The sequence below is a fragment of the Zonotrichia albicollis genome, chromosome 29 (assembly GCF_047830755.1).
Source record: "Zonotrichia albicollis isolate bZonAlb1 chromosome 29, bZonAlb1.hap1, whole genome shotgun sequence".
Taxonomy (NCBI): domain Eukaryota; kingdom Metazoa; phylum Chordata; class Aves; order Passeriformes; family Passerellidae; genus Zonotrichia; species Zonotrichia albicollis.
Window position 1 is genome coordinate 6,051,744 of NC_133847.1, and position 22,531 is coordinate 6,074,274.

Genomic DNA, 22,531 nt, shown 5'->3' on the forward strand with positions numbered 1-22,531 from the left:
CTCTGCTCTCGGGCCTGCTCTGGGCTGTGGCTGCAGCTCCCAGCAGGGCCCTGCACTTGGCCCTTTGCAATAAACCCCAAATTCCATGACCAGAGGAAGATTTAAGGTATTGTAACAGGAACCTCACTCTCTCATCCTCTTTACTTCTTTTTACTGCTCTTTTCTGCTCCGAGCTGTGTGTGGCAGCTCCCAGCATGGCCCTGCACTTGTCCCTTTGCCATAAACCCCAATTTCCAAGCCCTGGTTTCAGAGATGTCTCCTCCCCATCCATCCCAGCCCATGATTCCCCATCCCTGCTCACCTCTCTCGCACTGGGGCCCGGTGAAGCCGTACACGCACGCGCAGCGGTTGGGGCCGATGCACCTGCCCCCGTTCTGGCAGCCGTTCTCACACACAGCTGCGAGGGAAAACAGAGAATTCCATCACTTTTCCTCCTGGAGAGCCCCTCCATGGGGCTGGGATGTCACCTCCATGGTGGTTGGAGTGTCAGAGTTTTGTCCGTGTTGTCCCATGCAGAGAAATCTGAGATTTTGGTGTTTTTTTCCTTGGGAAATTTGTTCCCTGTTGCTGCCTGAGCCCCCCTTCTGCAGAGGCCACAAACTCCTCTTGCACTGGGGAGGATTTCCTGCCCTCTGGAATGTCAGCGTTGGGATTGAAGTGGGATGAGTGGATACAGACAGGAAAATGCCCACAGGGAAAGGTGTGAGGAATGGCACAGCTGGAATGGGAGAAGGGGAGGATGGATGGGCAGGGATTTAACCCCGGAGTGCCCAGAGCAAGGAGCTGGGGTCTGAGCAGCACTTGGGTGTTCCCTGACCTAAAATAGTCACTGGCTTAAAATATTCCAGACTGACTTAAAATATTCCTGACCCAAAATATTCCTGACCCAAAATATTCCTGACTTAAAGTTAGTCCTGCTACCCTGAGCTGAAACCCTGCACTCAGGGCTGGAGCCAAAGGAATTTTCCTGATTGAAATAATGGATTGATGGAATCTGCAGAGCAGGAAGGGACCCCCCAAGGACGAGGGGGATGCAGGATTAGGCTGGATGGGGTCAGGGGGATGCAGGACTGGATTGGGATGGGCCCAGGGGGTGCAGGATTGGGCCAGGGGATGCAGGATTGGACTGGGAAGGGGCCAGGGGTGCAGGACTGGATTGGGATGGGGCCAGGGGTGCAGGATTAGGCCAGGGGATGCAGGACTGGATTGGGATGGGGTCAGGGGATGCAGGACTGGATTGGGATGGGCCCAGGGGATGCAGGACTGGATTGGGATGGGGCCAGAGGGATGCAAGATTGGATTGGGATGGGGCCAGGGGGTGCAGGACTGGATTGGGATGGGGTCAGGGGATGCAGCATTGGGCCAGGGGGATGCAGAACTGGATTGGGATGGGGCCAGGGGGTGCAGGATTGGATTGAGATGGGGTCAGGGGTGCAGCATTGGATTGGGATGGGGCCAGGGGTGCAGCATTGGATTGGGAGGGGGCCAGGGGTGCAGGATTGGATTGGGATGGGGCCAGGGATGCAGGGTTGGATTGGGAGGGGGCCAGGGGGATGCAGGGTTGGATTGGGAGGGGGCCAGGGGTGCAGGGTTGGATTGGGAGGGGGCCAGGGGGATGCAGGGTTGGATTGGGAGGGGGCCAGGGGGTGCAGGATTGGATTGAGATGGGGCCAGGGGTGCAGCATTGGATTGGGAGGGGGCCAGGGGTGCAGCATTGGATTGGGAGGGGGCCAGGGGTGCAGGGTTGGATTGGGAGGGGGCCAGGGGGATGCAGGGTTGGATTGGGAGGGGGCCAGGGGGTGCAGGACTGGATTGGGATGGGGTCAGGGGGATGCAGGGTTGGATTGGGAGGGGGCCAGGGGTGCAGGATTGGATTGGGAGGGGGCCAGGGGTGCAGGATTGGATTGGGAGGGGGCCAGCGGTGCAGGATTGGATTGGGATGGGGCCAGGGGTGCAGGATTGGATTGGGAGGGGGCCAGGGGTGCAGCATTCCCCAGCCTGCCGGGATGTCCTGCCAGGGGAGCAGAGCAGGATGGAGCTGGGAGCTGCACGTAGTGAGGGCTGCACGTCCCAGCCCGGCCTGGGCTGCTGCTCCTGAGAATTTTCCCAAGCTTTTGTTGCTCAGGATGAAATTTCCCATCTGGAGCCTCTGCCTCTGGCTGAACTCTCGGGGAAGTTTCAGCAGCGAGGGATCAGAGGGAGCTGAGGGGGAGTTTGGGGAGAATTGGGGATTTTGTCTTTAAAAATGCTCAGTGGGAGTGATTCCCACGTGGATACAGGGATTTGGAATTTGGGAGGTTCTAAATGATCTAATTGAGAAGAGATTCTTTCTAAGATATGATGCTTATTTGCTAACTAAAGGCTTCTTAAAATGTATTACATGGTAGAATATATATATATAATATTATATAATGTATACCTATATAATATATAAATGTATATAATTTATAAATTATATAATTTTATAATAATAATAATTGTAACATAATATAATTATATAATGATAATATAGTAAGAGAATATATAATTATAGAGATGTATAACTATATATAATACATAGGTGTACATTATATATATTATGCATCTATAATATATAATAATATCTCATTATAATATAATAATATGAGATATAGTATGAATATACTATAAATTCCATATTATGCATATGTCATATATTAGAAGGTATAACATCTCTTATCTATGTAATAGATATTATCTCTATAATATATAATACATTATCTATATATTACATATAGATAATATAGTATATACAATACTATCTATATCTCTTATCTATATATTACAATGGATTGAAAAATCTACATTATACTAATATATTATACATTATACAGGGAAATCAATCAATCAATCAATCAATCCATTAATTTTGTCTAAAATCTGTATTTTGATACAGAGCTCTGCTGGTCATGAGAGAGGGCTGAGATTCCGAGGGAAGGAGAACACGGTGCTGATGTTGGAGTGTCCTGGGTGCCCTTCCCTGTTCCCATTCCCATTCCATTCCCATCCCTGTCCCCAATCCCATCCCCACACTCATGCTGCCTGCAGTAGGTGCCCGTGAATCCCTCAGGACCCATTCCCAATCCCATTCCCAATCCCAATCCCAATCCCAATCCCATCCCCACACTCACGCTGCTCTCAGTAGGTGCCCGTGAATCCCTCACGACCCGTTCCAAATCCCATTCCCAATCCCAATCCCATCCCCAATCCCGTTCCCACACTCACGCTGCCCGCAGTAGGTGCCCATGAATCCCTTCTGGCACAGGCAGGACCCATTCCCAATCCCATTCCCAATCCCATCCCCAATCCCAATCCCATGCCCACACTCACGCTGCCCGCAGTAGGTGCCTGTGAATCCCTCAGGACCCAATCCCAATCCCATTCCCAATCCCAATCCCATTCCCAATCCCATCCCCACACTCACACTGCCCACAGTAGATGCCCATGAATCCCTCAGGACCCATTCCCAATCCCAATCCCGTTCCCACACTCACGCTGCCCGCAGTAGGTGCCCGTGAATCCCTTCTGGCACAGGCAGAACCCATCCCCATTTCTGTTCCCATTCCCAATCCCAATACCATTCCCATGCCATTCCCAATCCCAATCCCATCCCCATTCCCATGCCCGCACTCACGCTGCCCGCAGTAGGTGCCCGTGAATCCCTTCTGGCACAGGCAGGACCCATTCCCATTCCCATTCCCAATCCCAATCCCAATCCCAATCCCAATCCAAATCCCATTCCCAATCCCATGCCCGCACTCACGCTGCCCGCAGTAGGTGCCCATGAATCCCTCAGGACCCGTTCCCATTCCCATTCCCATTCCCATTCCCAATCCCAATCCCATTCCCACACTCACGCTGCCCGCAGTAGGTGCCCGTGAATCCCTTCTGGCACAGGCAGGACCCATTCCCAATCCCAATCCCATTCCCGATCCCAATCCCATGCCCGCACTCACGCTGCCCGCAATAGGTGCCTGTGAATCCCTCAGGACCCAATCCCAATCCCATTCCCAATCCCAATCCCATTCCCAATCCCAATCCCAATCCCAGTCCCGCACTCACGCTGCCCGCAGTAGGTGCCCGTGAATCCCTTCTGGCACAGGCAGGACCCATCCCCATTCACGTTCCCATCCCCACTCCCAATCCCAATCCCAATCCCAATCCCAGTCCCGCACTCACGCTGCCCGCAGTAGGTGCCCGTGAATCCCTTCTGGCACAGGCAGAACCCGTCCCCATTCCTGTTCCCATTCCCAATCCCAATCCCAATCCCAATCCCAATCCCAATCCCATGCCCGCACTCACGCTGCCCGCAGTAGGTGCCCGTGAATCCCTTCTGGCACAGGCAGGACTCCTCGGAGCAGCTGCCCCCGTTCATGCAGCGCACGCTGCAGCTCTGCACTGGGGACAGGACAGGGACAGGGTCACCCCAGAGTCCCTTCGGGGCCAGGGGACACTGCCCTGGGTCAGGGATCCAGCTCCTGGCTCCAGACACCCCAACAATCCCATCCCATTCCATCCCAGAGGGTTTTCCAAAGGCTCCTGGAGCTGTGGCAGGGGTGGGGATGTGCCATTCCCTGGGGACCCTTGGGGGCGAGAACATTTCCCTGAGCTCCATCCCAACCTTTTGGCTTCCCCACAAACCAAAGCCATCCATCCTTTTACTTCCTAAAGGAATCCACCCCAACCAAACCTCTCCAGCTTTGTCCTTCCTGCAAACGAGGCCGTGGATGATTCCCTGGTTTTGACACAACCCTGTCACAATCTTTTCTGTCAGGATTTTACACTTGGCCAATATTTCCCCACCCTTTTTTATCACTGTTTTCCATCATTGCTCCATTTTCAATCCTTTTCACACTCTGGGCTGTCTAATCTTCCAAATTCCTCCCTCTCAAAGCCTTCTGAGGAGTTTGGGGGGGATGGAATTTCCTTGGTGGAGGAAAATCATCAACTTTTAGTTATTTCTCCTGCTTTTGCAAACAGAACGTGGCCTCCTTGACAAGATCCAGTTACTGGGAGAGGTTTTTTTTTTAAAAGGAATTTGGAAAGAAAAGCACGAATCCTCCATTCTTCCATGTGAGAGCTCAGCTTTCCCACAGGATTATGAGCCACTGGATGTGACTGAGGCACTGCAGGAAAACAATAGCAATAAATAAATTGGGAAGAGTTTTATCCTTGCTGTGGACACCGAGTGTTGGCTTTAACTGTTTCCTCACTGCATGGTGAAGGAATTTGGGATTTAAGCAGCCCAAAGAGGGATTGAGGTGTGAAAGGGCCCGGGGTGAAAAATGGATTTCACACAAAAAAAACCCCACAAATCACGTGAAAAGTGGATTTCACACAAAAACCCCATGGCTCTGGGGGAGGAGGGGATGGAATCTGGCAGCTCCCGGTGGATTTATGGCATGGAGGCTCCTCCAACCCCAATTCCAGGCTGGGAAGAGCTGGGGCCAAGCTCCTGCCAAATTTGGCCTCTGCTGGAAGCCCCTGGGCATCTGGAATGCAGAAGAACATCTTCCAACCAGGAATTGCAAGGCTTTGGCAGGATTTGCCAGGGTGGCAGAGGCCAAAGTTGTAGGAAAAGGAGGAATGACAGGAAAAAGGAGATATGACAGGAAAAAGGAGGGATGACAGAAAAAAAGGAGGGATGACAGAAAAAAAGGAGAGATGACAGGAAAAAGGAGAGATGACAGGAAAAAGGAGGGATGACAGAAAAAAGGAGGGATGGCAGAAAAAGGAAGGATGACAGAAAAAAGGAGGGATGACAGAAAAAAGGAGGGATGACAGGAAAAAGGAGGGATGACAGGAAAAAGGAGGGATGACAGGAAAAAGGAGAGATGACAGAAAAAGGAGAGATGACAGAAAAAGGAGGGATGACAGAAAAAAGGAGAGATGACAGAAAAAAAGGAGAGATGACAGAAAAAGGAGGGATGACAGAAAAAGGAGGGATGACAGAAAAAGGAGAGATGACAGAAAAAAGGAGGGATGACAGAAAAAAAGGAGGGATGACAGAAAAAAGGAGAGAGGACAGAAAAAGGAGGGATGACAGAAAAAAGGAGGGATGACAGGAAAAGGAGGGATGACAGGAAAAAAGGAGATATGACAGGAAAAAGGAGGGATGACAGGAAAAAGGAGGGATGACAGAAAAAAAGGAGGGATGACAGAAAAAAAGGAGGGATGACAGAAAAAAAGGAGGGATGACAGAAAAAAGGAGGGATGACAGAAAAAAGGAGAGATGACAGGAAAAAGGAGAGATGACAGGAAAAAAGGAGGGATGACAGAAAAAAGGAGGGATGACAGAAAAAGGAGGGATGACAGAAAAAAGGAGAGATGACAGAAAAAAAGGAGGGATGACAGAAAAAAAAGGAGGGATGACAGGAAAAAGGAAAAAGGAGGGATGACAGGAAAAAGGAGGGATGACAGGAAAAAGGAGGGATGACAGAAAAAAAGGAGGGATGACAGAAAAAAAGGAGGGATGACAGAAAAAAGGAGGGATGACAGGAAAAAAGGAGGGATGACAGGAAAAAGGAGATATGACAGAAAAAGGAGGGATGACAGAAAAAAAGGAGGGATGGCAGAAAAAGGAGGGATGGCAGAAAAAGGAGGGATGACAGAAAAAAAGGAGGGATGACAGAAAAAGGAGAGATGACAGGAAAAGGAGGGATGACAGCTCATCCTCATTAACTTTTCCCATTATTGGGAATTGGATTGGATTTTTCCTACAAATTATTGGCCAGGGATCAGCTGTGGGGTTTTTGTCTCTACTCACTCACTACTCCACCTAAACATCCCCTTCAGAGCACTCATAAACCATCCTTACTCCCTGGAGTAGGAAACCAAGCAGGAAACTCCACTCTTTGTTATTCCAGAGGAGTCAGGGTGGCTCTCCCTGCCTCTGGAATGCACAATTTGTCTGTTTTTTGCACGGAATGCACAATTTGTCTGTTTTAGCAGAGAAATCCACCCCCCAACAGCGAATTGCAGATTGGAGGAGGCCTCCCCTGTGCCGGGAATGCCAGGGCCGTGCCCAGATGGATGCAGGGCTCCCAGGGCTCCAGGCATTCCTGGAATTCCTCCCTGATTGCTCCCACATGGACCCAGCCTCCCCTCCCCAAGGGCTGCAGGCTCCTCCGGGGATCTGGAGCAAATCCCAGAAATTTCCTTCTCCCAAACACCCCCTGACTGTGTTTGAGGGGTCTGCAGCTGGGCACTGATGGGAAATCAACCCTTGGGATGTCCCTCTCCATCTGAGACCTTAAAATACTCCAAAATCCCATTTGTTTCTGCAGGGAAAGCACCCCAAAGCACAGAATATATTGTGAAAGGTGGAATATTGGGTGGGCTCTGCCCGGTTCAGGGCGGGGCTGCAGGGATTGGATTCCTTTCCCTTTTGGCAGAGCAGGGAATGAGGATGAGGAGGAGAATTCCCTCACCTCCAGCTGAGCCGCAGTTGGGCGAGAGCTGTCCATTGGAGCAGGTGCACATGTTGGGCCGGGAGCAGAATCCATCCCCACAGGAATTCCTGCAGATTGCTGGGGGCACACAAGGACAGGGATCACACCCCGGCAACTCCCAGAGCTGGTTTTGCCCCTGGGTTCGTCCCTCAGGTGAGGAATCACCCAGGGAAGGGCTGGGGCACCTCTGTGGGCACAGCAGGGGTGGGAAATCCCTGAAATCCCATCCCATCTTTATCCCACAGAAATGCAGGACATCACCAATTCATGGATTCCCCAGCCCAGATAGGAAGGAAAACTCCTAATCCAGGTGAGATTTATCTCAATCGTCCTCCCAATTCCCAATCCATGTGAGATTTATCTCAATCGTCCTCCCAACTCCCAGTCCAGGTGAGATTTACCTCAATCACACTCCCAATCCAGGTGAGATTTACCTCAATCATCCTCCCAACTCCCAATCCATGTGAGATTTATCTCAATCGTCCTCCCAACTCCCAGTCCAGGTGAGATTTACCTCAATCACACTCCCAATCCAGGTGAGATTTACCTCAATCATCCTCCCAATTCCCAATCCAAATGAGATTTATCTCAATCATCCTCCCAGCTCCCAATCCAAATGAGATTTACCTCAATCATCCTCCCAGCTCCCAATCCAAATGAGATTTATCTCAATCATCCTCCCAATTCCCAATCCAAATGACATTTACCCCAATCACCCTCCCAACTCCCAATCCAAATGAGATTTACCTCAATCACACTCCCAACTCCCAATCCAAATGAGATTTATCTCAATCACTCTCCCGTGGCCCCTTAAAATGCAAATTCCTGCTGGGGAACACCTCTGGTGACACCAGATTTGCAGTGTCCCCATCAATAAATGGAATTATGAATTCCATTAATCATAAATCATTTCCTCAGGAGCCTCCTGTCCCACAGCCATAGGACAGGTGGGACATGGTGACATGTCAGCCATGCCAGGGGACACGGTGACACTCGGGGAGAGGATTAAAAGCTGAATTCAGTAACTGGGACCAGTTGGGACCGACTGGGTTTAACTGGGACGGGCAGGGCTGGGAATTCCCAGGAGTTTGGGGTTCCTTCTCCAGGGTCTGGAGCAGGAAATCCCTGGATCAGGTGGGTGAAATGGAGGCAGGGACAGGGGGATACTCACGGACAATGCACTGATTCCCCCCAGGCAGAGTTTTCCAGCCAGGACAGCAGTAGGAGTGGAACCTCGAGCCGCAGACGTTCGGGCTGAAAATCGAACACAGTTTGGGGTTTTTTCCCTCTGTTTCAGTGGCTTTTGGATAAATCCAGGCTCTGCAGGAGAGCAGGGAAGAGCTCCCTGTGGGACATTTCCCTTTGTTCCCTCCTGTTTGTAATTTTGGGAGGTTTTGGTCAAAATCAGCGGAGGAGGAGGAGGATGAGGCATCAATCCCATGGACTGAGGGAGAAGGGATGGATAAAGTGGATCCATCTAATGGGATGGATAAAGTGGAATATTTTTAATCAGGGAACAGACTCAAACTCTTTCCCAAAGGGATTCCATGCAGGGATCCTGGGAGATGGAGGCTGAAACCCAAAGATGCCAATTGTTCCTCCCAAAGTGAACCTGGCTGAGCATCTGCTAAAAATTATTTTTATTTTTATTTTCAAAATAAACCATGGGGAGAACCCACTCTGGACAGGCTGGGATTGATGATGGCCCAGCAATGACCCAGGGGGAGAAGGGAATGAGATCCCAAGGCAAAAACTCCAGAAGGACAACGCTGGTTTGTAAGGGGGGAAAAAGAAAATATCACCTTCAGCAAATTTGGGATAAAATCAGAGTTATCAGCAGCTTGCTCAGAGCTGGGATCCCTCAGTTCCATCAGAAAGGTCAGGATAAAAGGGATGTCTTAAAATCGTGGAATTACAGAATGGTTTGGGATGGAAGGACCTGAAAAGTCATGGAATTCCAGCCCTTCCACTGTCCCAGGCTGCTCCAAGCCCATCCAACCTGGCCTTGGACACTTCCAGGGATGAGGACATAATTAAAAAAAAATTTAAATAAATTTAAAATTAAATTTAAAACTAAATTTCGAAATCCAAAGGGTTTTTTGCCCTCTCAGCTCTGCTTCCTTGGGGCTTTTCCCAGAGCTGGCAAAGCCCTGGAGCGATTTTTGTTTTCTCACCTTTCGTGCCTCTAAAAGGACTCATTAGCTAATGAGAATTATGCAAATGAGGTGAATGTGACCCTAAGAAGGAAGGACAGAGGGAAAACAAACGCTCGGCATCGCCTTTGTGCTCCTTAAACAAACGCTGGGATTAGCGATAAACAGGGAGGGAGCAGCGGGAATTTCAATGGGGGGGGAAAGAGGCAAAAACGAGGGAAAACGGGGGGAAAAAAAGAGGAAAATGTATGAAAAAAAAGAGGAAAAAGAGAAGAAAAATATAGAAAAGAGAAAAAAAAAAGAGGAGAAAGAGAGGGAAAAGGAGGAAAAGGAGAGGAAAAAAAGAAAAAGTAAAAAAGAGGAAAAAGAGAGGGGAAAAAAAGAAGAAAAAAGAGGGGAGAAGAGAGGAAAAGGAGAGGGAAAAAATAGAAAAAAGGGGAGGTAAAAAAGAAGGGAAAAGAGGAAAATATATGAATAAAAGAGGAAAAAGAGAGGAAAAATATAAAAAGGAGAAAAAAAGAAAAGAGGAAAAAGGAGGAAAAGGAGAGGAAAAGAGAAAAAGAGGAAAAAGGGGGAAAAAAGAGGAAAAAGAGAGGGGAAAAAAAGAAGGAAAAAAGTGGAGAAAAGAGGAAAAGGAGAGGGAAAAAAATTAGGAAAAAAGGGAGGAAAAAAGAGGGAAAAAGAGAGGAAAAAAAGAGGAGGAAAAAGAGGAAAAACCCACTGGAACGGAGCCCTGGGCTGGGAAATGCTGGATGGGAACCCCATCAGCCAATTCCCAACTTTTTCACCTTTTTTTAAAAAATTACCATTGACTCCAGGTTTTCCCAACCCTCCAGAGCCACCATTTGCTTCACCAGTGACAATTTCCCTAATCCCAGGTTAACGAGGATTTTCAGTGCCAAAAGAAGGGGATGTCTGTTTTCCATGGAAAAGCTTCTTTAAGGGGAATTTTTTTGGGATTATTTCTGACTCCCCTCCCCGCAGCCTTTTTCCCATTGTGAAACTCAGACAGAATGGATGTGGATGACTTCTCTCTCTGCGGTTTTCCAGGGACAATGAACGATCCCACCTCTCCAATCCGGACGTTTTTCCCCCCAATTCAGGATTTCGGTTCCCGGATTTTTTGCTGCGCCCTTGGGATCGGCTCTGACAATGGCTGGGGACAGCTCTGGAGCCCCCCTGGCCTTGCTGGCATCGCAGGGGACAATCTGTGGTGCCAGATGCCAGGGTGGGTTTGGGAATGCAGCTCATTTCCCACGCTGAGGGATTTGGGATTGTGTCAGAGCAGATCCCAAACAGAGCTTTGGGGTCCTGGGTGGGTTTGTGTCCCACTCCTGCCCCGATCAGGAAATGCTGATGGGGTTTATTTCAGTGAATCCCCACTTTGGGGAGTCCTCTGCTCATTCCCCCAGGCCTGGTTGTGTTTGATGAGGAATTTGCAGTGGAAAAATTCCAGAATTCCCCCGTGGGAAAGTCAGACCTGCCCCAGTTCAATGTGGGGACAATGACAAGGTGCTGCAAATTCCTCCCACCTGGAACCATCCCTGCTTCTCCAAAGCAGCTCCTGAGGGCTTTAGGAATTGGGTTCAAGCCCCAACAATTCCAATTATTTTTGGTTCCAAGGGCTGGTGTTCAGAGGTGAGAGGTGCTGAATGTCTGCACCACGAGGAAAAGCCACAAAGTTTAGCAGAAATTTGGGTGTGTGACACTGCCAGCACAGAAATATTCCAAACTCAGCACGTAGAAACACGGGATCATAAAATCCCAGACTGGTTTGGGCTGGAAGGACCTCAAACCCCATCCAAATCCAGGGCAGGGACACTTCCCACTGTCCCAGGGTGCTCCAAGCCAGCCTTGGGCCCTTCCAGGGATGGAGCAGCCACAGCTGCCCTGGGAATTCTGCTCCTCTGGGAGATGGAATTAATATTTTTAATTATTCTTACTCGGTTTCATCAAAGGGATGAAGGAAAACAGAAGGAAAGTCGTGCAAAGGCTGCGCAGGGGTTGGGTTGCAGCTGCTCTGGGTTCAAGCCCAATAATCCTGATTATTTTCTATTTTATGTTTTTATGTTATTAAATTCTTGTTCAACACCTTTGCTTTGTCCACAAGAGCATTTTTCCCCTTTATTGGGTTCTTCCCACATCTCCTCTGAGTGATGGCAGGAAAATCTCCCTTCTTGGTGCACATTTAATTCAACCCTTACAGACCAGCAAGGCACCTTTCCCTTTGAAAAAAAAGACTAAAAACCCAACAGATTTCCAGGAACTACTTCACACTTTCATTTGGAACGCAGCACTACCAACCCTTCCATTTCATTATTTTTTTTTCCTCTCCCTCCTTAAACTCCGAAATAAATCAAAACTTCAAATGCAGCCCTTAAAAACCTCCAGACAAAACCCACACAACCCCTGGCCAGATATCCCTTTGCCATTCCAATCTTCTCCCTGCCAAAAACAAGAGGAGCCCAGCCACGGCCGGGAGGGCCAAGATCAACCATTTCACAACATAAATCAGGGCCCAGAGGAGAAGTGAGGAACAAAAGCCTCGAGTCAGAGGTTTCCAAGCGCTGCCTTCACGTTGTTGCTGGTGTTGTTCGTAGTATCCCGGCCCTGGCACGGGCAGCGAGGCTGGGACGTGGAGCTGGGAGCAGGAATGTGCTCCAGAGCTGCCTGGATCGCAGGGGCAGGACTCCAGCTGCCCCTTTCCTCAGGGAAATCTGGGGCTCTTTTTGTTAATTTGGGTTTTTGAAGGGTTTGAATGGTTGTTTTTCCACCCCTTAATGAGGGGTTCTGGCCGCCTGAAACCCAAGGATTGAGGGAAAAATTGGGAAATTTCAGTTTCTGGTGACTCTTAGGAGCACTTTGGCTCAGAGAACCATGGAATTGTTGAGGCTGGAAAAGGCTTTGAGGTGCTCACCATGTCCCCAGGTGCCACCTCCACGTGGCTTTGAAACCTTTTCATCCCTAAAATCCCGGTGGAACCGCGGGGTCAGGGATGGGCTGGGGTGCAAATCCTGCTGGAAACCCCCTGTGCCCCTCTCTGAGGTGCTGGAGCTCCATCCTTGGCCTTCAGCATCACCCCAGAGTCAGCTCCAGGCCCGTTTGTGTCCCCAATGGAAAATCCAATTGGAGAACCCCTGAGCTCCTGTTCTTCACCTCCAGAACTTCCCTGTCCATTCCCCAATGGAAAATCCAATTGGAGAACCCCTGAGCTCCTGTTCTTCATCTCCAGAACTTCCCTGTCCATTCCCCATTGGGAGGTTTTGGAGAACTTCCCTGCATCCCTGAGCTCCTGATCTGCAGCTCTAACATTTCCTTGTCCATCTCCAATGGAAAATCCAAGCTCAAGGAGGTTTTGGAGAACCTCTGGGCTCCTGTTCTGCATCTCCAGAACTTCCCTGTCCATCTCCAATGGAAAATCCAAGCTCAGGGAAGTTTTAGAGAACCTCTGAGCTCCTGTTCTGCATGTCCAGCATTTCCCTGTCGATCCTCCAATGGAAAATCCAATTGGAGAACCCCTGAGCTCCTGTCCTTCATCTCCAGAACTTCCCTGTCCATTCCCCAATGGAAAATCCAAGCTCAGAGATGTTCTGGAGAACCTCTGAGCTCCTGTTCTGCATCTCCAGAACTTCCCTGTCCATTCCCCAATGGAAAATCCAAACTCAAGGAGGTTTTGGAGAACCTCTGAGCTCCTGTTCTGCATGTCCAGCATTTCCCTGTCGATCCTCCAATGGAAAATCCAATTGGAGAATCCCTGAGCTCCTGTTCTGCATGTCCAGCATTTCCCTGTCCATTCCTCAAGGAAAACCCAAGTTCATGGAGGTTTTGGAGAACCTCCCTGCATCCCTGAGCTTCTGTTCTTCATCTCCAGCACTTCCCTGTCCATCCCCCAATGGAAAATCCAATTGGAGAACCCCTGAGCTCCTGTCCTTCATCTCCAGAACTTCCCTGTCCATTCCCCATTGGAAAATCCAAGCTCAGAGAGGTTCTGGAGAACCTCTGAGCTCCTGTTCTGCATCTCCAGCATTTCCCTGCCCATCTCTGAGTGGAAAATCCAAGTTCATGGAGGTTTTGGAGAACTTCCCTGCATCCCTGAGCTCCTGATCTGCAGCTCTAACATTTCCTTGTCCATCTCCAATGGAAAATCCAAGCTCAAGGAGATTTTGGAGAACCTCTGGGCTCCTGTTCTTCATCTCCAGCATTTCCCTGTCCATCTCCAATGGAAAATCCAAGCTCAGGGAAGTTTTAGAGAACCTCTGAGCTCCTGTTCTGCATGTCCAGCATTTCCCTGTCGATCCTCCAATGGAAAATCCAAACTCAAGGAGGTTTTGGAGAATCCCTGAGCTTCTGTTCTTCATCTCCAGCACTTCCCTGTCCATTCCCCAATGGAAAATCCAAACTCAAGGAGGTTTTGGAGAATCCCTGAGCTCCTGTTCTGCATCTCCACCATTTCCCTGTCCATCCCCCAGTGGGAAATGAGGAGGGGTCAGCAATCAGCTGGAAGCTGCTTCCTTTTCCCCACAATTAATTTGGTGCCACAAACTCCTCTCCCAACATCTCTCCCCATCCATCTTCTCACTTGCAGGGCCCAGCTGGTAATTAACGGTAATTAATGGGCTTGAGCTAACGAGCTGTGGTTAAAGCCAGGCCTTTACCCTTCCTTGGACAGTGGGAATTGGCAGTGCCAGCCCAGCCCTGCTCCCCTCTGTCCCACACAAACCCCTGGAAAGTGCCCAAGAGTTCATTAAAGCAATAATAAACCAATAATAAACCAATAATAAAGCAATAATAAAGCAATAATCCCATCCCAGGCCTGCCTCAGAACGGGATTTATCAGGGCTGGGCCCTTCAGGAGAGGCTCATTTGAAATTGTCTCTCCTTTAATGTGTTTAAGGCCGGATTAAAGCCAGGCCTGGGCTGGGATTTATTGCTCCCCATGCCTTTATTAATTGTTATTTGGGGAAGCAGGGCTGGATAAGAGCCTTGTTTATTTTGCATTTAATCCTCTCTTTGCATTTATTTCATGCTTTTCCCTTTGTTGAAGGAGGCTGGGGTGGGAATGAGCTCTAAATAAATATAATTGCAGCAGAAACAGCCCCACTCTTTGGCCTGAGGCTCTCAAGGGCCCTGGAGCAGGGACAGCTCTGTTGGGCACCTGGAGCCCCTGGGAGCAGCTCCTCCCTCCCATCCCATGGATTTGATGGATTCTGGATGATCTCTGAGGCCCTTCCAAGCCAAACCACTCCGGGATTCTGCAAAACCCACAGGAAGTGGTTTGTGCCACTTGCGGGCGATGTTTAAGAGAAACTGAACCAATGTTTGGGTGTTTAAAAACAAAAAAAAAAAATCCCTAAAAAATCACCTGAGTCCCATTTTCCTCTCTGAACTTCTGGTGGGGTTCTGTTTTCTCGTCCCGTTTGGGAAACAACAGAATTTGGAGATGGAGGGAGAAAAGGAGGCACAGACAAAGATAAATCCCAGGAGAATCAGGGCTGGAAAACACCTCAGAGATCATCCCAACCATTAACCCAGCAGGGAAGGGGAAAATGCCCAAAGAGAAGGGAAAAATCCCCAAAAGGAAGGGAAAAATCCAAATTTCGTCAGGGTTGGTGACTATCCCTGGAGCCCTTGGATGTGTCCGTCCCTCACCAGGTTTTTGGGGAAGGAAAACATGGATAAAATGCTCCAGGAATGGCAGGGAAACGTGGTAAAAGACTTTGGGAGCTGGAATAAAAGGTGTGGGAAGGGAAAACTGATTAACTCGTGTTGGGGAATGAAATTCTTTTGGGGGAAAACAAAGCAGAGCTGCACCAGCCCAGGAGCCCTGGGAAGGTTTTCCCATGGGAGAACAGCCCTGCCCTGCTCCACCCTCAAATCCAACAGCAAATCCTCCACCTTTGTCCATTTTCCTCCATCCAGACCCAACATCCCCAATTTTGGACCCTCGGGTGGTGCCCAGGGAATCTCCAGCTCAAGCTGGGCTTTAATCCCAGCTCTGGAATCCCAAATTCCTCCCTGCAAGCCCCGAGCCCAGCCTGGAGCTGGATTTTTATCTCCCTGAAAGGGAAAGCTGGGAAGGCAAAGCCACAGCAAATATTTGCAGTGGCGTCCCGAGCTGCTAAATGGACACCAGGGATAAATGGGATTAAACGTTAAAGATTAAAGAGATAATTCCACAAAACGCAGTTGTCAAGGTCACCCACGTGCCCACAGGGTGGAGCAAACTCAGATTTAAGCAGCTGAGCCAACCTTTATTGACATTTCCCCCCTTGGTTCATTCACTGTGAGAGAAGCAAACTTGGAATGGGGACAGATCTGCTTTTCCCAAAGGGAAATCCCACAGCAGCAAAGGACCCCGAGGCCTCCAAGCAGCAAAAGCCAGGCCAGGGAAGATCCCAGAATGACAAAATTGGGAAACAACTGCTGAGATCATCAGGTCCGACCTCCTGACGTTGATCCGTAGCTAAACATCCCAGGATTGTTTCAAGGATTCGCTTCCATGCAGGCTGGAATTCCAGGAGGAGATGCCTCCATCCCCAAAGGCTGGAATTCCAGGAAGAAATCCCTCCATCCCCAGAGTATGGAATTCCAGGAGTTGATGCCTCCATCCCCAAAGGGAGCTCTGTGTCCCCAAAAAGGGGCTCAGTGCCCCCAAAAGGAGCTCAGAGACCCCGAAAGGGGCTCAGTAACCCCAAAAGGGGCTCAGAGATCCCAAAGGGAGCTCAGAGACCCCAAAAGGAGCTCAGAGACCCCAAAAGCGGCTCAGTGTCCCCAAAAGGAGCTCAGTGTCCCCAAAGGGAGCTCAGAGACCCCAAAGGGAGCTCAGAGACCCCAAAAGGGAGCTCAGTGTCCCCAAAAGGGGCTCAGTGTCCCAAAAGCAGCTCAGTGACCCCAAAGGGAGCTCAGTGCCCCCAAAAGGGGCTCAGAGACCCCAAAAGGGGCTCAGTGTCCCAAAAGCAGCTCAGAGACCCCCAAAAGGAGCTCAGAGACCCCAAAAGGAGCTCAGTGTCCCCAAAAGGAGCTCAGAGACCCCAAAAAGGAGCTCAGAGACCCCAAAAGGAGCTCAGAGACCCCAAAAGGGGCTCAGTGCCCCCAAAGGGAGCTCAGTGACCCCAAAGGGAGCTCAGTGTCCCCAAAAGGAGCTCAGTGACCCCAAAAGGAGCTCAGTGCCCCCAAAAGGAGCTCAGTGTCCCAAAAGGAGCTCAGAGACCCCAAAGGGGGCTCAGAGACCCCAAAGGGAGCTCAGTAACCCCAATGAGAGCTCAGTGACCCCAAAAGCAGCTCAGTGCCCCCAAAAGCAGCTCAGTGCCCCCAAAATGGGCTCAGTGACCCCAAAGTGGGCTCAGTGTCCCCAAAGTGGGCTCAGTGTCCCAAAAGCATCTCAGTGCCCCCAAAAGGAGCTCAGTGTCCCCAAAATGGGCTCAGTGTCCCCAAAGGGAGCTCAGAGACCCCAAAGGGAGCTCAGTGTCCCCAAAGGGGGCTCAGTGTCCCCAAAAGAAGCTCAGAGACCCCAAAGGGAGCTCAGTGCCCAGCACTGCTCCCACGGCATCCCCCCAGACCCAGCTCCTCCTTCCCGAGCTCAGGGAATCGGCAGCCCTGCCAGCCCAGCCGTGCCAACCACCCAAAACCCGCCTCCCCCGCTTCACCAAGAGCTCCAACTCACCCTCGCAGCGAGTCCTGGCCCCTTCTCCTCACCCTGCTCGGGGGTCTGTCCTCGTAGGCCGTCAGTCTGTCCGTCTGCAGGTCGCCCTCGTACTGTGCCGCGGCCAGCAGGGCCCCGCAGCCCAGCAGGAGCCCGGCCAGCCCCCAGTCCCCCATGCCGGCCCCGCGTCCAGGAGCGCCCCGGGAGCTCTGTCCGGCCGCGGCCTCCCCGCTGCCCCCGCAGCAGCACCAGCAGGAGGAGGAGGAGGAGGAGGAGGAAGATGGATTGTGGCAGCAGCCCCCGCGCGCCAAGGACCCGTCCTGCAGCTCCCTTGCTGGAAGGAAAAGAGATTTTTGGAGGGTTTTCTTGTTTTTGAGGCCCAGTGCCACCCCTGCCTTTCCTCAAATCTTCCTTTCCCCAAATCTTCCCTTCCCCAAATCTTCCTTTCCCCAAATCTTCCCTTCCCCAAATCTTCCCTTCCCCAAATCTTCCCTTCCCCAAATCTTCCCTTCCCCAAATCTTCCTTTCCCCAAATCCTCCTTTCCCCAAATCTTCCTTTCCTCAAATCTTCCTTTCCCAAGAGCTGGGAAGCAGGAGATGCCCAAGAGCTGTGGCTCTGCCCCACGCTGGTTTTGCTGATGGAGAAACAAAGAGCAGCCAAAGTCCTCCAAGGCAAGAGGAGAACGTCAAGAAAGAGCAGCTGCTGCTCGTGGGCCACCATTCCACCACCCAGGAGATGCCAGCTCATCCATGTCCTGGCATGGGGACAGCTGTCCTGGCATGGGGACAGCCCTGGCATGGCATTGAACCCTCCAGGGGTGGCCCCAGGGATGGGGTGGGTGATTTGGAGAGGATGAGGAGAAGGTAGAGGTGGCAAGGCTGGGATCAGAGGGGAGATGAGATGAGGAATCCCAAGGGAAAGGCTCCAAAGGGGATCGCAGCCCATCCATGTCCTGGCATGGGGACAATCCTGGCATGGGGACAGCCCTGGCATGGCACTGACCCCCCCAGGGATGGGGTGGGTGATTTTGGGGGGCTGAGGAGAAGGCAGAGATGTCAAGGCTGGGATCAGGGGGCAGGAGATGAGGAATCCCAAGGGAAAAGCTCCAAAGGGGACCCCAACCCAAATCCCCCAGCTCTGCCCATGGGGAGCCCATCCTTCCTCATCCTCCTGCTCCTGGGGGGCTGCTCTCACCTCGGCGCCCCCAAAATGCGGCGCTGCAGGGATGAGGAACCGTCCTGGAACAATCTGAGCTGCGAGAGGCCCCGGGTGGGGAAGGAGAGGCCCCCGAGCCACCCCTGACTGTCCCCCCTGCTCTCCCACTGCAGCTCGCCCAGCCTCGAGAATCAGCGCGGGCAGGACACAAAATGTGGCTGAACCACAAAAAAAAAAAAAAAAAAACCAAAAATAAAACCCCCAACAAACCAACAAAAAACCCCACCAGAAAAAAAAAAAAATTCCAAACCTTAAAAATAATGGAGAAATAATTAAAATGAATTCAAAGTTCAATTTCCCCTCCCAGAGTCCCAGCTGGGAATGTCTCAGCTCTGGAGGGCAGGAATGTTTCAGGCTCTAAGGTTTCAAACGCAGGCAGTGAGGAGGGTGGGAAGGGGAAAGGAGACAAAGAAATGCCCTCCCTGCAGCCCCCCGAGCCTGGCTCTGCGCTTATCTCCAGCCACACAAAAGGCAGAGTGTTCCTTCCCCGTCCCGCAGCTCCCCAGGAAAGGGGCACATGGAGGGGGAAAAGTGGCAAAAAAAAAAAAAAATTAAAAAAATTTAAAAAAAATAAAATAACGAAAGAAAAAAAGGCACGAAAAGTTTCGCACTGCAGCGATTTAAAGCGAAGGAATTCCAGCTGCATCCATTTCCCCGCGGGGGGATGAGGAGCCTGACAAATGATCGATACACGGGACATTCCCGGAGAGCTCACACAGGCATGGAAAAGTCATTTACAGCCGCCAGAGAGTCGCAGCTTCAATGGAATAAAAGCCTCCAAAAGTTCTTTGCAGCGCTGAGAAATTCCAGCAAACCCCACTTGTGAGAAAGGCACTGAGAGAACCGAGCCCTAAAAATCAGATTTTAACCCGGTTGGGGAGGAAGCAGGAAAACATTTCCAAGGCGAGGCTGCGAGTGTGAAATGAAATCAATTAAAAAATAAAAGTGCGAGGCACAATCAGAGAGAGAAAGGAAAAGATAAAGAGAAAAGAGCTGAGCTGCGGGAAAGGGGTGAAATACCTGTGGGTCCTGGGGATGTGCCCAGAGCTCCTTTGTTCGGCGGAGGTGTGGGCAGGACAGACGGACAGGAGGAGCGCGGGGCTCGCTCCCGGGCAGGACAGACGGACAGGAGGAGCGCGGGGCTCGCTCCCGGGCAGGACAGACGGACAGGAGGAGTGCAAGGCTCGCTCCCGGGCAGGACAGACGGACAGGAGGAGTGCGGGGCTCGCTCCCGGGCAGGACAGACGGACAGGAGGAGCGCGGGGCTCGCTCCCGGGCAGGACAGACGGACAGGAGGAGCGCGGGGCTCGCTCCCGGGCAGGACAGACGGACAGGAGGAGCGCGGGGCTCGCTCCTGGGCAGGGCAGAAAAGGTGCAGCCCCAGCCGGGCCAGGGGGAGGGCCCGGGCGGTGGGAGTAGCTCAGCGCCGCATCCCGCAGCCAAAATCCTCCCAGGAGGGGCTGGGGGAGCGCTCGGCTCCGGGGGCTCTGCTTTAGGAGAGCTCCGAGCCCCGATTTCAGCTCCAGACAACGCCTTCGCTTCAAAGACACCAGGGGTTAATTAGGGTTCAGTGGTAATTTCGGGGGGAGTGGTGGAAAAGTTTGGAGGGAAAGCGCTTTTCTGGTTTTCCTGGTTTGAGTGTGAAACAATGAGGTGTAAACTTGCCCAAAACATTGATTTTTGAAGGAATAGGTGACCCAGCCCCAGGATTTTCACACCCAAAAGTTGCCTCGGCTCCAGAGCGGAAAAACCTTGGGGGTTAAGAGGCATTTTGTCTAAAGAAATAATTTTTAAAAGAAAAGCGTGATGCAGATGTTCAGCCTTCCTTCTGAGGAAGAGCTTTGTCAGTTGGGAGTCCAACTCCACTCTTTGGCTCTGTGAAAAACCAAAACAATAAAACCAAAGAAAACCCGGAATTTTCCTCTGCCTCTTGCTGTAGGCTTCACGACCGATGGCTTTTCTTCCAACAGAACGAAATGCACACAAATCCTCTCTCTGCTCCGTGCCACTGCACACCCACGGCTGTTCCAGGGGTGCCAGCCCAGGATCCTGCTGGGAAAGCCCAAACCCGGCTGATTTCCAGCTCAGAGGAGCTCGCAGAGCCAAGGATTGCCCGGGGTGACCCCGCGCTGGTGCAGCCCTGGGCAGCGCGGGGGCTCCAGCCGCATCCATCGGCTCCATTCCCCAGCCCCAGCGGAGCTGAGCCCTCTCCTCCCGCTCCCTCGGAACCCCTGCGCTCTCCTTTGTTCCCAGCCCTGCTCCGGAGCGGTCAGGAGAGGCTCAGCCTAATTAACAGCAGCCTAATTAACAGCGGCCTTGCGGGATGCCTGGGGAAAGGCACAGCTGGGAATGGAGCTGGGCAGGGAGAGCAGCTCTGGCAGGGGAGAATTCCCAGTGCAATTCCCATTCCCACTGCAATTCCCATTCCCATTGCAATTCCCATTCCCATTCCCACTGCAATTCCTAATGGAGCTGGGCAGGGAGAGCAGCTCTGCCAGGAGAGAATTCCCAGTGCAATTCCCATTCCCACCCCAATTCCTATTCCCATCCCCATTCCCATCCCCATTCCCATCCCCATTCCCATTCCCACTCCCATCCCCACCCCATTCCGATTCCCATCTATCCCATTCATCCCATTCCCATCCCCATTCCCATCCCCATTCCCATTCCCATCCATCCCATTCCCATTCCCACCCCATTCCCATTCCCATCCCCATCCCCATTCCTATTCCCACTCCCATTCCCATTCCCATCCATCCCATTCCCATTCCCATCCCCATCCCCATCCCCACCCCATCCCCATTCCCATTCCCACTCCCATCCATCCCATTCCCATTCCCATCCCCATCCCCATTCCCATTCCCATCCCCATCCCCATTCCCATTCCCATTCCCATCCATCCCATTCCCATTCCCATCCCCATCCCCATTCCCATTCCCATCCCCATCCCCATTCCCATCCATCCCATTCCCATTCCCAGTCCTGCCCCCATTCCTGTTTAAATCCACCTGGTTTTTACCTGGGAAGGGCAGGACTGGAACATCCCATGGGGAAAACGACCCAAAAATGACATTTTCCTCCCCCTGAAGGCCCTAAACCCAGCTCAGGCTCAGCTCAAGGAGCCGTCACAAACTGCCCAGGAAGGGTTTCACTCCTTAATGAGTGAAGCACAGTGGAAGAATGCCTGTAATTAATTATTATTGTTATTAATTACGTGCTTGGAGCAGAACCTGCAGAGTAATTGAGTTTTCTGCTGCCCTGAGCAGAGTGAGAAATGAAGAGAAAGGAGGAGTCATTTAGGGGTGATTTGATGAATGTTTTAATTTGACCTGAACACAGAATTATATTTTAGATAACACAAATTCGGTTTCAAAGGGCTTTTAAATTAATTTTCAATTATTGTATTTATTCAAGCTTCTAAAATGTTGTTTGAAAAAGGAAAAAGCACAGCCTATAACTTTACCATTAATGAAATCAAATATTTGCAGATGATTCATTATCTGTCCAAACCATTTAACAAACCCAGAATGCATTTATGAGTTTTCCCAGTTTGGATTCAGGAATTTTTGCCCTGTCTCCTGTGCAAGCAGGTGGGACTCTGAGGAACAAATAATGCAAGTGAGGGCAGAGAAAAAGATCCAATCTCCTCATTTTGGGGAGCTCCAGGTAGCACATGGAGGTGGGAAAATCCTGTAGGAAAATGGGATGAGATCCTCATTCATTAATGTCCTTGGAATCATGGAAATGCCCAGGGGAGGGGGCTTAAAGCTGCGTTAAAAGTCGTTAAATTCAACATTTTAATGCTCAGCAAACTCGTGGCTCTTTCTCTGGGAGGGAAGGATACCAGGAATTGGGATATTGGGAATTGGGATATTGGGAATTGGGATATCGGGAATTGAGAAATCAGGAATTGGGATATTGGGAATTGGGGTATCAGGATTTGGGGTACCAGGAACTGGGAATTTAGGAATTGAGACATTGGGAATTGAGAAATCAGGAATTGTGATATCAGGAATTGGGGCACCAGGAACTGGGGATTCAGGAATTGGGG

At 50.9% G+C, this 22,531-nt stretch overlaps 1 protein-coding gene across 4 annotated transcripts in view; it reads right to left on the reverse strand.

The window, feature by feature from the left end:
• LOC102065136 (fibrillin-2) overlaps positions 1-19,898 on the reverse strand; it is an 81,342-nt gene extending 61,444 nt beyond the window's left edge. Inside the window, exons 1-6 of one of the 4 annotated variants that reach the window (XM_074528781.1) lie at positions 19,501-19,898; positions 17,286-17,598; positions 8,641-8,723; positions 7,449-7,547; positions 4,321-4,416; positions 302-397 (exon numbers count right to left, since the gene is read on the reverse strand). In XM_074528781.1, coding sequence (XP_074384882.1) covers positions 302-397; positions 4,321-4,416; positions 7,449-7,547; positions 8,641-8,723; positions 17,286-17,440 — 529 coding nt within the window. In that variant the 5' untranslated portion in view covers positions 17,441-17,598; positions 19,501-19,898. Of the gene's footprint in view, positions 1-301; positions 398-3,243; positions 3,253-3,512; positions 3,549-4,320; positions 4,417-7,448; positions 7,548-8,640; positions 8,724-17,285; positions 17,599-19,500 lie in introns of those variants that run through there. The other 3 variants (XM_074528782.1, XM_074528786.1, XM_074528785.1) reach the window with 3 other exon arrangements.
• Between the last annotated feature and the right edge of the window lie 2,633 nt (positions 19,899-22,531).